The sequence below is a fragment of the Myxocyprinus asiaticus genome, chromosome 17, assembly GCF_019703515.2.
Source record: "Myxocyprinus asiaticus isolate MX2 ecotype Aquarium Trade chromosome 17, UBuf_Myxa_2, whole genome shotgun sequence".
NCBI classification, from domain to species: domain Eukaryota; kingdom Metazoa; phylum Chordata; class Actinopteri; order Cypriniformes; family Catostomidae; genus Myxocyprinus; species Myxocyprinus asiaticus.
The window spans coordinates 43616677-43631755 of NC_059360.1; the positions used below are offsets into that span (position 1 = coordinate 43616677).

The 15079-nt window shown below is 37.8% G+C and overlaps 1 protein-coding gene across 6 annotated transcripts in view; it reads left to right on the forward strand.

Annotated features, from left to right (window-relative positions):
• Positions 1–13117, forward strand: part of LOC127455489 (bromodomain adjacent to zinc finger domain protein 1A-like) — a 32299-nt gene extending 19182 nt beyond the window's left edge. For 2 of the 6 annotated variants that reach the window (XM_051723431.1, XM_051723433.1), the window contains exons 9-28: positions 78–232; positions 371–466; positions 576–714; positions 893–1039; positions 1623–1718; positions 3355–3579; positions 3683–3848; positions 3928–4032; positions 4126–4214; positions 5129–5674; positions 6060–6223; positions 7983–8128; positions 8282–8430; positions 8744–8824; positions 8976–9223; positions 9479–9681; positions 10036–10370; positions 11431–11606; positions 11794–11881; positions 12055–13117. In XM_051723431.1, coding sequence (XP_051579391.1) covers positions 78–232; positions 371–466; positions 576–714; positions 893–1039; positions 1623–1718; positions 3355–3579; positions 3683–3848; positions 3928–4032; positions 4126–4214; positions 5129–5674; positions 6060–6223; positions 7983–8128; positions 8282–8430; positions 8744–8824; positions 8976–9223; positions 9479–9681; positions 10036–10370; positions 11431–11606; positions 11794–11881; positions 12055–12227 — 3527 coding nt within the window. In that variant the 3' untranslated portion in view covers positions 12228–13117. The remainder of the gene's footprint in view (positions 1–77; positions 233–370; positions 467–575; positions 715–892; positions 1040–1622; positions 1719–3354; positions 3580–3682; positions 3849–3927; positions 4033–4125; positions 4215–5128; positions 5675–6059; positions 6224–7982; positions 8129–8281; positions 8431–8743; positions 8825–8975; positions 9224–9478; positions 9682–10035; positions 10371–11430; positions 11607–11793; positions 11882–12054) is intronic. The other 4 variants (XM_051723432.1, XM_051723435.1, XM_051723434.1 and 1 more) reach the window with 3 other exon arrangements.
• The last annotated feature ends 1962 nt before the right edge of the window (positions 13118–15079 follow it).

Genomic DNA, 15079 nt, shown 5'->3' on the forward strand with positions numbered 1-15079 from the left:
CATGATGTAAATTATGTATCGTTCATTTACATTAAAATGTGTTTTTTTTTGTTGTTTTTTTTACATGCAATGTACAGAAAAATTTAAGAAAGAGAGAGAAGATCTAGTAGAGGCCAAAAAGAAAGAAAAGGAGGACAAGGAGAGAAAGAGAGAGGAGATGAAGAGGATAATAGAAGAGGAGAAGCTTAGAAGAAAGGAGGAGAGGGAACGGATGAAGATTGAGAAAGAGAGGGTGAGTTGGATGAATTCATGTCTTGTCTAAAATCTTGTACGCTTTCCTTGTTTTGCTCCATGTTTGCATTGATTGATAATGTTATGTAGAACTACTTTTAAGTCCATTTCATAACCATTTTTATGTAATACATATAAGGAACGAGAAAAGCTAAAGGAGGAAAAGAAAAAATATGCAGAGCGATTGAAGTTATGGAGTAAACCTCGGGAGGACATGGAATGTGACGACCTGAAGGTATGCATGTGCCCTCATGTACAGTAGACTGTCCTACATGGGCATGTATACAGTATTATCTACCACTTATGTAACAAGCAATGTTCTTTTTAAATTTGCCTGTTCTCAGGAGCTGCCAAAACCCTTGCCAGTGAAAACGCGTCTTCCTGCAGAGCTGTTTGGAGATGCTTTGATGGTGCTAGAATTCCTCAATGCATTTGGAGAGCTGTTTGACCTAAAGGATGAGTTCCCTGATGGAATAACACTGGGTGAGATACAAGAGCTGCTTATAAACCATATAACCATGTCATTCCCCCCTTAAAACATCTAGCCTGAGTGTCCAAATATTCTAGCTAACAAATTGCCTGGTTACCTTTTACAAAAAAAAATTCTGGACTCTGACTCATTTAATGTATAAGAATTAAATGTTGTTGTTTGTGTTGACAGAGGTTCTGGAGGAGGCAGTGGTTGGCTGTGATCCTGAGGGGCCGCTCTGTGAGCTGCTTTTCTTTTTCCTGTCTGCCATATTCCAGGCTTTAGCTGAGGAGCAGGAGGAAGTGGCCAAGGATCAGGTGGCGGAAGCTGATACCAAAGGTTAGAGTGGTTGAGCTTAACATTTATTTCTTAATCCTTTTGCATGTACAATCAAACCTATGTGATTATGCTTGGCTGGGCTTGGAGACGTACGATCAAATCGGTGTGATCTGCATTCATGCTGCTGATTACCAGCGAAAACGTACTGAAGCTGTTGTCATGATGAACAAGCTGCTCAATAGTCTCTTCAGCATCACAGTATCTTTTTTTTTTTTTGCCACAAACATTCATTCAAACAATCACTAAATAAAAGTTTAAAGCCTTTATCGTCAGAGCGCACTGTTTTAATGCAGCGATGCTGCCATGTTCTCTTAAGTCAAACAAAGAATGCATAATTTAGTTATGTGATTTAAATACATATATGCTTTATTGATTACATAGGGGAATTCAGGATGTGTTGTATATTAGATATGTATGTGGCTGAAATAAAATTGGTTACATTTAAATTAATTCATTTTATGCAATATTTACATCTAGAAATGTCAAAGTGGTTTGTTTACTGCTACTGATAGTCCAGGTTCTTTTGTTGTTATCTTTATTATTTTAGTATGCTGTGTGTGTCTGACTGTGTTTTCATTCTTAGATCTGAGTGAGGCTTTGGAGGATGATGCTGACCCAACACAGTCTGCCATCAGTGCCGTGGCATCTCTAGCTGCTGCCTGGCCACAGCTCCACCAAGGTCAGATAGATAATATTTATTTTAAAAAATGTCTGTACTGGACATTTAATTAAGGCTTTCAAATGCCTTTTCATGAACAATATGTATGGTTGTAATTGGGGCTGAAATGATAAGTCGATGTTATTGACAACGTCAACAATAAAAAATTGTCAACAAAAGTTTTCATTGTCGGATAGTCGTTTGATGTCATTTACGGCAACATGAGATCATATGAAACTCTAATGATGACACGCGAGAGCAGCACTGCAGCTCGTGCCTGACTGAGGAGAGGAAGAATTAAACAGCTCACAGTCCAGAATGCACTCTAAACTTTCACAGCTTCAGGTGATGTAGATAGCAAATTATGAGGAAATAATGCATAAATACCAAATAAATAAATACAGAAGCACCCCCTCGTTGTGGAATAAGCGGAGCCGGAGATGTCGCTCCGCTGAAGCAAAACTTGCATGTTGAGTGTCTTTAAAGGAAACACCCCCGCGTTACATCTTTAATGCAGTTATATTTTATGCGTTATAGTTTTATTAAAATTCAAATAATACAGAAGCAGATCATGTAAATAGCTACAAACTCCGAAACTGGCATTTCTCTGTGCGGTCAGCGCCTCTTCTATGAGTTGAGCGAAGTGTCCCGATCTAAGGGGGAGAGATTGAAACTGCATCCGGCTGATGCACACTCTGTTGCGGGGATGCTCGTCCTTTGAGCGCGCGCACTTGCTGCAGCTAGATTATAACGTGATGGCTGGCGACTTATTGTATCATAATAGAGTATATGTGTCACTGTGTATTTCTTATTGTGAAGAAAATTGGCAATACGCAGCTTTCTTAATGAGTTTTTTTTTTTTTTGTGAGTTACAAAAAGGTGAGAGAGGGTTGTCTTCAGCCCATTGTACACTGCAATAAAATACATTTTTGATTTTATTTTATTTTGGCTTGTTTTCCAATATAAAAATCTAAAACTCCTTTAAAACAACATACATTTACTTTAGCAGCTATACTGCAGAAGAATAAAAGGTTATCTAAGAATGTTGAATATAATTAAAAATACAAATATTTTAAAATATCTAAAAATCCTTAAAAGAAAAAAGAAATTCACCTGAGAAGCAGCATAACAGATATTAAGACTTGCTTTTAGAGAATAGATCTTGAACACAAGTATATTTTGTCTTTATTGCATTCGCAGAAGTATAACCAAGTGATAAACCCACTTATATACAAAGTACACTTCTATTTGTCTCTTAAAGCAAGTCTAAATATCTTATAAGTTGTTTCTCAAGTAAATGTATTTTTAGACAATTTTAAATGGAAAACAAGACAAAAACACGTAAGTGTTTTTTTTCCCCCCTTAAATTCAGTGAATGTCATTTAGAGGTATTTTTTTCCACTTTATTGTGCAAGCACGTTTAATACAACCTTTTAAGTCTGGGCACAAGCTGAGTAGTCGGTTAAGAGCTAATGATTAATTGTTGCGATAATCGCCCGAATAGTCAAATAATCATTCTAATAATAGTTAGATTAGTCGATTATCAAAATAATCATTAGTTGCAGCCCTAGTTGTAATTGATTTAGTGAATAAATAATTTATATAGTAAATCCATCCATCCAGTGAATCTTCATGTTCCTCTCTTCTCTCTGTGTAGGCTGTAGTCTGAAGCAGTTAGATTTAGACAGCTGTACACTCTCTGAGATTCTGAGACTGCACATCCTGGCCTCAGGGGCTGATTGCTGCTCCACCAACGCTAAGTTCCGCTACCAGAAGCAGGGTGGGTTTGGCTCCACTGATGACCCCTGTGTGGAGCTGCGTCTATTAAACCAAAGCCTGGTCAAAAAGCTGTCCTCCACGTCTGTATATGACCTGCTGCCTGGTGAGTGTGCAAACCAGTGCATGTAAAATGATCTTTTTAAAAGTATATACACCTAGAGAGCTGACCTGGTTATTTATTGTAACTTTGGTATCTATGTGTTCAGGAGAGAAGCTGAAGATCCTCCATGCACTGTGTGGGAAGCTGCTGACTCTGGTTTCCACACGAGACTTCATAGAAGACAACGCTGATGACCAGAGAGCTGCCAAACAGGAACTACGAGAGCTTAAAGCTGAACAGCATCGCAGAGTGAGAGAGGAGGCTGCTGAGAGGTACTGCATAGACACAATGTCTTTTAGTACTAAATATTTTTATTCTTAGAAATTAAGTGGTTGCATCTCCATGTTCCAGGGTTCGAAAAAGAAAGGAGGAGAAGCTGAGGGAACAAGAACAGAAGTTGAAAGAAAAGCATGAAAAATTCAAAGAGGAAGCAAAAAATGAAAGCCATGTGGCAAGGTAAACTAAACCAATAATCCAATCGTAAACCAATTGTCAGTTCCTGTTTTAGGACATGTGCTTGATTTAAAATAATCTGTTTGTTGGTTGTAGAGAGGAGATGGACACGAGCACAGAGAGTCAGGAAGGTCACGCTGAACACACTGAAGATGAGGAGGAGCAACCAACTACATCTAAGAAAGGTACCAGCTTTTGAAAATAGCAGCAGAATCTTTTTTTTTTATTGTTATAAATAGAGGTGTGAATCTTCACTGGCCTCACGATTCGATTACCATTCAAAAAGTAACTATTCTATAGAGAGAGCAAGAAGGAGAGAAAGGCATTTGGAAGCAGGAGACAAAAAAATAAATAAAATAAAAACATCACCCACGTTTTCCGAACCGCTGTCTTATTATTTTCAGCTATTTTTTTCCCGTTCTGTGCAAATCAGTGCAGTAACAGTAGCAAGCTTGTCTTTCATGTTGTTTGTTGATGTTGACATGTCATCATGAATAAACTCTCCCGATGCTATGTGAATGAATTCGGAATCATACCTCGGGCACAAATGGGCATGTGGTTGATGCACCTAGTCTGCAAACAGTTGTGTTTGTGCGCTTGGCTTTAGTGTATGCGTGCTTGGCTTTAGTGTATGCGTGTCTAATGTACATATTTGTTTCTTGCATCTCACTCTGTTTCTGGCGCTCCACTGTGCTGCCGCGGTTTAAACTAAACTCAGAATCGATTCTTAATTTTGAGTTGGAGAAAGAATGGCTATGCGTCACTGAATCTGTTGTTTTTTTTCTCCCACTAGTTATAATTTTTTTTATTTATTTTTTTTTAATGTTTTTTATACAGCTTAATATGCATAGACTACAGTAAGTAAGCTGTTCATAGGCTTATTTTTCCCAAAAAGTGTTAACACTGTTTGGCTCTGTGGTGCTATCAAAACATTGCCCTGTTTGTTTGAGAATCTTGTTTGGGGAAGAACTGTTTGTCTTGACCCGTGACAGATGGGAGAAGTGTTCAGGAAACATGTCACGTATTTGAATGTTTAATGTTGTGTAATTATTGTTCTACTTATTAGCATGCTAACTTATGTTCCCTTTTTATTTTCCAGTAAAGAAAACAAAAAGCTCCCCAAAAGAGAAGCAGGATACTGAGGTTGAAGTAAGAGACAGTCTAAGTCCAGAGGAGCTACAGCAGCAGCTGCTCAAAGAGAAAGAACTTCTGGAACGAATTCATACATCGATGACCTGCACTTACATCCTGCCTCTCGGCCGAGACCGTGTCTATCGGCGCTACTGGCTGTTCCCTTCTGCTGGAGTGCTGTTTGTCGAGGATGACTTCTTTGGTTTGACAGAGGACATGCTAGAGCCCCGTCCAACCCCTGAACAAAAAATAGAGGAGCCTTCCTTTGCTGAGAGCCCTGTGAAGACTAATGACACCACTGAAGAGCCATTGCCGTTCCAGAACACCTCACCCCCAGTCAAAAGGACCAATCAGTGGTCCTTCTACAGCACACGTGAGGAGGTGGAACAGCTTATAGAAGCTCTTAACTCTCGTGGAAACAGAGAGAGTGCCCTCAAAGAGGCTCTGCTGCAGGAGAAGGACAGAATCATTCAACTGCTGGATGGCAGTGCTGCTCAACGTTACCACCACTCAGGTATTAAGAGATTCACTTAGCTGTCAGACAGTCTGTTAGGTTATTTAATTGTATTGCAACCCAAGCTAGCTGACTGTAATACTACACACTTGTGTGTCTTTCAGGGGCACTTTGACTACTGCGTTTGATTTCCAGAAATTATGCATGGGTTATTAGTATCTGAACAACAGTGTAAAATGAGCGATTCAACTGTTAACAATTTTGATTCTGTCATTTGCCTACTAAAGATATTGGCTCCTAAATATTGTATTATTGAAACCAGGTGCTTTTAAGTAATTAGTTTGTAGCCCTGCATACTGTAATGTGATGTTATCTTTATATGTGAAGAATGTTGTAGATGATTATTATGGAATTAAAGTTCATTATTTGTGTTTTTATTGTACAGATAAACCACTGCTGGAGGCCAAAGGCAATATTATAAAATCTAAGGGTGGCCCATCTCAACCAGAAAGCACTGTACCTGCTGAGTGCTTCATGGAGAATCGTCTCAAAGATTTACTACTGGATATTGAGGATCGCATCTATCAGGGAACTCTGGGGGAAATAAAAGTATGTTGCTTTGCCCCACTTCTGTATGTATTTTCTGTTATATTCATTAGACCTCCAATTATTAAGAAACCGCATCCTCCTTTTGTCCTTCTGGGACAAAATTAGCCCCATTGTACCGTATCATATAAAATCATGTTATTAAACTTAAGTAACATATTACCTGTTCAAAACTGTAAGAAATACTCTGTGTTTGCGTGCACAAACCCTGTTTTAGAGAAAAGTATGTAATTTGTAGGAAAGATGCAGTACCCAGTAAAGCAGGTGAGGAAGCTAGAGAACAGTATGTGGCTAGTGGCCAAGTTTGTAAATGTGGAAAAAAACTAAAACATTTGGTCGGATTTGATTCCTAGATGTACAACAAACTATTTAAAGCTGTATAACATCCAGAAAGTCTGAAGGTGGAAGGTCACAATTGTTACTTCCTTACGGGTCAAAATGTACTTATTAAAACAATGGAAGGAACCATTTTGTTTTAAAAATGTATTTGAAACTGTTGTTTACAGCCGCGGCCCATGCATTTTAAGTCTAGGCCTTCAGTGCGATTCATGCCATTAAGAAAACACAGTTTCACAATTAATAAGACACCGTATGCCTATCATACATTACATGGCAGTCAACTAATAATACCAATTGAAATTTTAAAAACATGTCCACACACGAAAGCCAGAACCAAGGAGATCTAATACCAAGAAAAAGCTCTCTAATAATATTTGCGATTTTAAATTTTGCTTGCAATAAATTGTTTCGTCAGGGTGCACGGTTACTTTTCAAAACTTGATCTGACACTGAATGCTCAAGCAGCCTAATTTACGCTTAGAAAACTCTTGATGTTGCTATAACAATGCAAAAAGCACTTACCAATTTGCTTAAAGTGAAAATCAGTCCTCCTCTTCTGTTTAATTAATCAATTGCACGATCATGCAGAACATCTCAGGTTTTTAAATCCATAAGGATCTCTTTCTGAACGGCAACACCAGCAGTGATGACAGCCGACTCATAAGCAAGATCTCACGCTCTTCGCTTTCAAATAACGTACATTACTTAAAGCATGATTGAGTCACTCAAGGCCAGCTAGAAGGCCTGGACTGGGACATTCCTAAAGACCACACCCACAAGAACAAATAAATCAATCTGATTGGCTGATGAATCTGACAGTCTGACTTTAGATGCCTATTCACTTACACTATTGAGGGATTCTGTGGAAATTCTGAAGTCCTGATGGGGTAGAGCTCAGATTCAAGCGCTGCTTCGTCTAAGGAGCATGGCTTCAGAAACACTTTGCTTGTAAGCATAGGGGAATAAATTGTGATTGGATACATTTTTTGTTTTTTGCTATTCTTTTGTAGATTAATTAGGAGTGGAAAGCAATTGAAAATACATAAGTAAAAAGGTCAATGAGAATGAAAGGATGAAAAAATATTTATATATTAGGCATGTTACGCCAGCAGAGAAGGCTTTGCTGGCCCTGAGAAATCGCCACTGGTTGTTTACAAAAAATATAATTATTTTATTAATTTATTTTATTATTTGTTTGATGGTCTTGACAAAGTCACGACATTTGGTTCCATTTCCAAAAACTATACGGTGTTTATAACTAGGGCTGGATATTGATAAAGATTTCCTGATTCAACTCTTCTGATTCACAAGCTTCGATTTGATATCAGTTCATATGGGTATATGTGGTTTGACCTTTTTATATGAATTATTATTAATGGTGATCTGTTAATTTTTGTAATATTTGACCTTGTTTGTCCCTGAGAAGGTGATGGAAAGAAGTACATGGAGAGCAGCACTGGAAAACGGGAACTATGAACTACTGAGCCCAGAGTCTAAAGAAAACGGGCTGATCAACGGAGAAGATGAGGCGATGGAAATAGATGAGAACCACATTAAAGTCAAAGACAGGTCATTTTGCCTTCATATTTGTGTTATAGAGAGTAACGGGAAATTATTAGAAGAGTGGGGTGAATTTGAACCTGCATCACTCACGTGAGTACCACAGCTCAACATCATCTGTACCGTGCATAAGGAAACTTATGGTGTCTGTCTTTTGTTCAGGCTGCAAGAGCTGAAGACAGAAAGTCAGAGCGCCATGTCCACTAGCTTGAGCACACCTCAGCCTGTCAACAACACAGTCCTCTACTTGGCACAAGCCCTGGCTCAGATTGAGCAGGGCATAGAGCGCAAGTTCCTGAAAGCTCCGCTAGGTAAGTTCTTCAGAAATTCATGACCAGTGTTTTTGCGATGGCTTCTGGGTTATGTTTTTATTCGTTCATTTGTGTAACCTGTATTTTAATGGTTTGGATGGTTGTGTTTGTATAAACTGGAGGATCTTTTTAAGCTTGGGAAATAGAAACTTTTTTTTTTTTTTTTTCTGTAGCTCAATTGGCAGAGCATTGCACTGACAATGGTCACTAGGTCGATTCCCAGGGAACACGCATACTGATAGCTTAAGTGCCCAATTCACTCTGGATAAAGGCATCTTCCAAGTACATGTAAATGAATAATTGTTTTATTCAGGTGAAGATGATACCAAAAAAGACCAAAAAATTAAGAAAAAGGACAAGAAGAAAGATGATGACCAGTCCAGCGAGAAAGATGGTATGATTTGCTGTTAATCATTAATTCAGGAGGTTCACCATGTGCATTTACCAAACTCCTGAAAGTATGCTCTCTTTGAACACGTTAAATTGGTAGTATTGGCTGACACTGAGGCCTTTTTTTTTGTGTGTGTGTGTATGTGTGTTTTCAGATGGTAGTGAGAGTGGGCGGCAAGTGAAAACCGTGCAGGAGCGTTGGCGTGAGTCTCTGTTGGGCTGCGCCAGCTTGTCACAGGTTTTCCTACATCTGTCCACTCTGGAGCGCAGTGTAGCCTGGGCCAAATCCATCCTCAATGCCCGCTGTAAGGTGTGCCGTAAGAAGGGAGATGCTGAGAACATGCTCTTGTGTGACGCCTGTGAGAGAGGCTACCATATTCACTGTGCACGACCAAAACTAAAGGTAAACTTACCACATTTCAGATGTTACCATTTTTTTTTGCCTACTTTTTTAAAATTTGGGAAATTTAAGAATATATTCCTAAAATGGAATATATTTTTATAATATGGCCATTCACTTTTCTCCATGTAAACATTTGTTTGTGTGTTCTTGCTTTTTTTGACACTTCACGAAGTTAGTTGCATTGGTCACCTTAGAAACTTTTTGGCAGTTTAAAATGTTTCAACTTCTGACACAAAATCTAATGATTTTTTACAGACTGTTCCTACTGAAGACTGGTTTTGCCCAGAGTGTCGACCCAAACAGCGCTCTCATAGAATCAACTCCCGCCAGCGCTCCTCCATTGACTCTGAGGAGGAAATGGATGAAGAGGAGGAGGAGGAGGAATCTGAAGAGGAGGAAGAAGAGGAGGAAGAAGAGGAGTCAGAGGAAGAACAGTCAGAGGAGGAAGAGAATGAGAGGTTTGGTGGATTTGAGTTTTTATTTTCATTTTGCTTGCTTTTTCTCTGCTTGTTTTTGTTTTCAGTTGTCTGACATGCAAAATTATTTACTCACCCACATGTTTTTCCAAATCCATATGACTTTCTTCCATGAAACACAAAAGGAGATGTTATTCAGAATGTTAGCCTCAGTCACCGTTTGCTTCCATTGAATGGGGACAAAAAAAAATTTGTGTTCAATGGAATAAAGAAAGTCATATAGATTTGGAACAACATGAGGGTGAGTAAATGATAAAAGAATATTATATTGTTGGGTGAAGGATTCCTTTAAGACTAACTTTCTTTTTCTGTCTTTTTTTTTTTAACTCTCCTTAGTGTTTCTAAGAAGGCTGCTGTCAAACTTCCACTACAGAGCAATAAAGGAGGCAAATCAAACAGCAAATCAAAAAAAGCTGAATCAGGTCATTCCACACCTCGCTCTCAACAGAGCACACCCAAACAGAGCCAATCAGGTAATAAAGGAGGCACTAAAATCGCAGGGAAGAAACCTACACCACTGTCCAACAGCAAACCCCCTGCCCGGGCGGGCAGCCGCACCAGTGCTCGTCTTAGTCTAGAGGTGCTTGCCACTAATGGCACAACGGTCGAATCCAGCAGCAAGTCCAGTCCAGTTGCACAGAATACAGACTCCAAGAAGAGACCCATTACTGGTAAGGAGTGTAAATTGTACAGTCAATTGTCTTTGCCATACCAAATCGTTCCGGCTCTAAAATCTGATTGGATAAGCAATGTTCAAAGCCTTCTTAAAATAGATACAGTATATGCACACCTGTGAAAGCACAACAGTTAATGCACCAGCTGTAAACAGGCTACAATTAAGGCCCTGGCTCACTTCCTACGAAATTGAAGAACAAACGTGAGTGACATCATTTAGAACTAAATCAGGCCAAAACAAAGGTGTTTTTGCGTTAGTTTCGGTGGTTTCGGTTGAGAGAGAGAGAGAGACCGATAGTGCGGTACCCCGGCTACAATGTCCGGAGACTGATATTGAGAGCACATTGCCCGCGACAAATACCGGCACACCAACATATACCAGCACGTGCATGTTTATTAGTGTAAGCATAACTATTGTTCATTCTTGATGTTAGTTTTTTTTTTTCTAAACCCCTATAACCAAAGTATTAAACTTTAGCTCGCAACTCCTCTTGCACCATTTGAGCTACATACATGAATGAAACCTCAAATATTTCAACTAGTGGAGAAATGTGCTATTACTTTTCTTGACCGATAAGATTTTTGCCAGGCAAACAATAAAATGGGTGAAAAAAACTCCACTGACTTGCATTAAAGAAGAGGGCACAAGCCATATCTATGGACCAGAATATCATGGAGACTTAAGAGTGTGCTCTCTTGACTTTGGCCAGTAGGCAACCACCCAGAACACCATAGAAACCACCTAGCAACATGCTAAAAACCATTTAGAACACTTCCTCATTACAACCCCCTTGCAGTTACCTACAACACATTAGCATCGTGACTTTTTGCATTCCACTCACATTTTCTTCAAAAAATACTGTTGACGATTTCTATCAATTTATTCAACATATAAAGTTGTTTATAAACCATTTATAACTATTATAAAAAGAGTAAGCCACCATAAGCCATTCATTACAGTGATATTAAGGCAACTTATTATTCTGCCTCAGTTTCATTTTATTAAAGCTTTCTTGTTGTCCTCATATGTATTTTTATTTGTCACTGTTTGTCCAGCAGAGGTCTCCCCAAAAGCCAAGATAGTCTTAGCCCCAACCACCACTTCTTCCAACCGTCGATGCTCAGGGAGGAACTTGGGAGTCCACGAGTTGTCAGCTTGTGAGCTGCTCACTGTGGACCTGGTCAGACATGAGGATAGCTGGCCCTTCAAGAAACTTGTGTCCAGAACTCAGGTAGTACACATCACAGTTAAGAGGCATTCACGCTCGTATACTTATGTAACAGTGTCATAAACCCTTCCAATAAGAAAATTCCTGATTGGTTTTACAACCAGCTGTACTCTTAAATAATCTCCACAAATGTTATTTGGGACGTTCCGTTGTGCTTCTGTTTAGTCACACCAGGTCCTTATATTTCTAGGTGCCTGATTACTATGACATCATCAAGAAACCCATTGCCTTGAGTACAATCAGGGAAAAGGTCAACAACTATGAATATCAAACTGCTGGTACGTTAACAATTTTTGTTGTAGAAAGAAAGTACGAGTGTAAACACAATACTTCACATCAGCATTTGTAATTTCTTAAATCTGACATGCATCCAACCCACCCTAACTGCTTGAAGTTGCACAACATCAGTCAACGCTAACCATAATTTCTTGATTTATTTCTAATCCTACAGCAGAATATATCGAGGATGTGGAGCTAATGTTTTCCAACTGTTTAGAGTACAATTCACGCAGTACCAATGAAGCAAAGTCCGGTCTACGGCTACAGGCCTTCTTCCACTCTGAACTTCAGAGATTGGGCCTGGCTGACCGCATGACCCCTCCACTAAAACGAGCACGGATGTAAATGAAAGTTCCTCACAACCCCACCAACTGGCTGTGGCTGAATGCCAGTTCATAATCCACTATCTAATTATGTTGTTCCGTGGCATTTGTGGAATGTTCATGAGCGTTCCTAAGTAGTGTGACACAATAAATTCTACCTAGCCCTTGTTAACGAGAAAATGTAGGTGCAGAGTGCAAACGAAATGTCACTCTGACAAATATCAAGTGGCATTTATCATTGCAGCCAGTGACGGGAGTATAAATCAAACTTTATTCCCATTAGTAGGAAATCTTTTAATCATAATGCATTTTTCATCCCAGGAAAAAGCTGTGCTGTGAAAAACTGTTTGCACTGTGTTTTCAGAAAAGTCCTTTCTCATTCAAATGAACTCGGGACAAAAAGCATTGTTTCTCAAAATGTAGCATCTGTATTTTGTACCTGCCTTTCTAGACTACTATTTTGTATAAATTTTTACTGGCTTAAGTGTCCGTTGTAACAAAAAAAAAAGTCTTGCAGCTCAAAGGAACAAATAGAATTTCTGTTTTGTAGTTGTGAATAGTTATTGTAAAGAGAAACTCGTTCAGGTCCCTATAGCTTGCTCTCAAACACTACATAGGCACCAAAACCATCCCCTTATTGTTATTCTTTTCACTTTTGCTTATGTACTGTTTATTTATTTAGATCCAAGTATAATTTGTTTTATTTATAAGATTGTTTTGTTTAGGTTTTGTTTGTCCCTTTTCCCCCCATATTTGTTATAGAACAGCCATCTTTAGTTAGTTCCAAAGAGAAAGCTGGGTAAATTAAAAGTTTCCTCTCCCAGGTCTTAAAGATTAATTTTATCTGCTGTGTACATTCTTTCTGTATGTAAAATAAATTTTGTTAATATTTGGCTTGAACGATGGTTTTCTTCAGATTCTTGGTGTATACGGTACATTGCAATTTTATATTACAGAACCACAGCAAGTAAACCAGAGCATGTGACTTTTTGCAGAAACTTTAGTTGCACTTTAAAACATTGACCAAAAAGAACTATAAAAACTGCCTGTTTCCATTTTGTGGCAACACTTTATTATAGCTTTCCTTCACTGATGACATCATCAAATATTACTAAATGAATGCTTAACAGGTCAATAGTTAATAAGCATTCAACTAGTCTGAAATATTAAACTAATTTATTTACATATTTTATATTCTATATATTATCTACATAAACTACTGATAATATATTTGATTATATACAGTACATACACTCATTGGCCACTTTATTAGGTACACCTGTACATCTACATATTCATGCAATTATCTAATCATTCGTGTGGTGGCAGTATAATGTATAAAATCATGCAGATATGGGTCAGGAGCTTCAGTTAATGTTCACAGCAACAATCAGAATGGGGGGAAAAGTGTGATCTCAATGATTTGGACCGTGGTATGATTGTTGGTGCCGGACGGGCTGGTTTGAGTATTTCTGTAACTGCTGATCTCCTGGGATTTTCACACACAACAGTCTAGAGTGTAAAGCCATGGTCTAAATCACTGAGATCACACTTTTTTTTTACCCATTCTGATGGTTGAAGTGAACATTAACTGAAGCTCCTGACATTAGACTGCTGCCTCATGATTAGCTGATTAGAAATTGCATGAATAAGTATGTGTACCATATATATATATATATATATATATATATATATATAAATATGAGACCAGGGTTGAGGAGTAACAGAATACATGTAACGGGATTATGTATTTAAGTTACAAAATATTGTTAACTGTATTCCACTACAGTTACAGTTTAAATGGTTGGTTATTAGAATACAGTTACATTCAAAACGTATTTTGATTACTGAAGAGATTAATTTGCATTTTATTGTCATTTGCTTCATGTAATATTTAGTCCTTTCAGATGGAAAACATGTTTCTGTATAAATGATGCGATCCGAGGAACGTTTGAACAACGGCGAACACTTTATTATAATGTGTTACATTCATACGAGCAGACAGAGGGCGCTGTTACACTTTTATGAGTGAAAAGTGGACATGACGTCATTGAGGAAAAAGATGTGCTCGTGAGCACTGTGGGGTTTTGAAGTATGGAGCAGCAGAAATGGTTAACCTTGTGTAAATTGACATGCGAACATTTAGCTTTATACTAAGCTAAAATGCTGTTTCTAGCACGTTACCAGCTAAGATTTTATTTATTTATTTTTTTTATCAAGAAAATCCATGTTCGATCAAACATATATATTTTATTTTTCTAGTAAGACCTTTGATATCAGGGGAAAGATATACTGTAAAAATCTGAGCATTTTTGAATTGGTTACCTCTAAAAAACAATATCTATACAATAAAATAAATAAAATACTTTGCATAAGATATTTAGGCTTTTTCAGAAATGTTTTATATATATATATATATATATATATATATATATATATATATATATATATATATATATATATATATATAACGTGTATTTTGTCAAACTGTACTGGCAGATGATTTTTTCTCACTTGTTATTAACTTTATAGTCTAAACGAGTGAAAAAATCTGACAGTGCTGAAGAAGTAATCATCAGATTACATTACTGACCTTGAGTAATGTAACGGAATGCATTACAAATTACATTTTGCAGCATGTAATCTGTAGTGGAATACATTTAAAAACTAACCCTTTATATGACTAAAGTTTTTTTTTAAAAAGGTTCTTTAAAGTGTTTCTGGTTTGTGTATTATAGTGTGTTTTGTTTGCATTGCATTGCAGTAATGTTCAGTAAGTCTCTTATTCTTATTTGGTACTTCATTCTTTATTGCCCATCTATATTCAACAATTTCCATTTATTTCGTCAGCATGATTTTACACACAGTATTGCC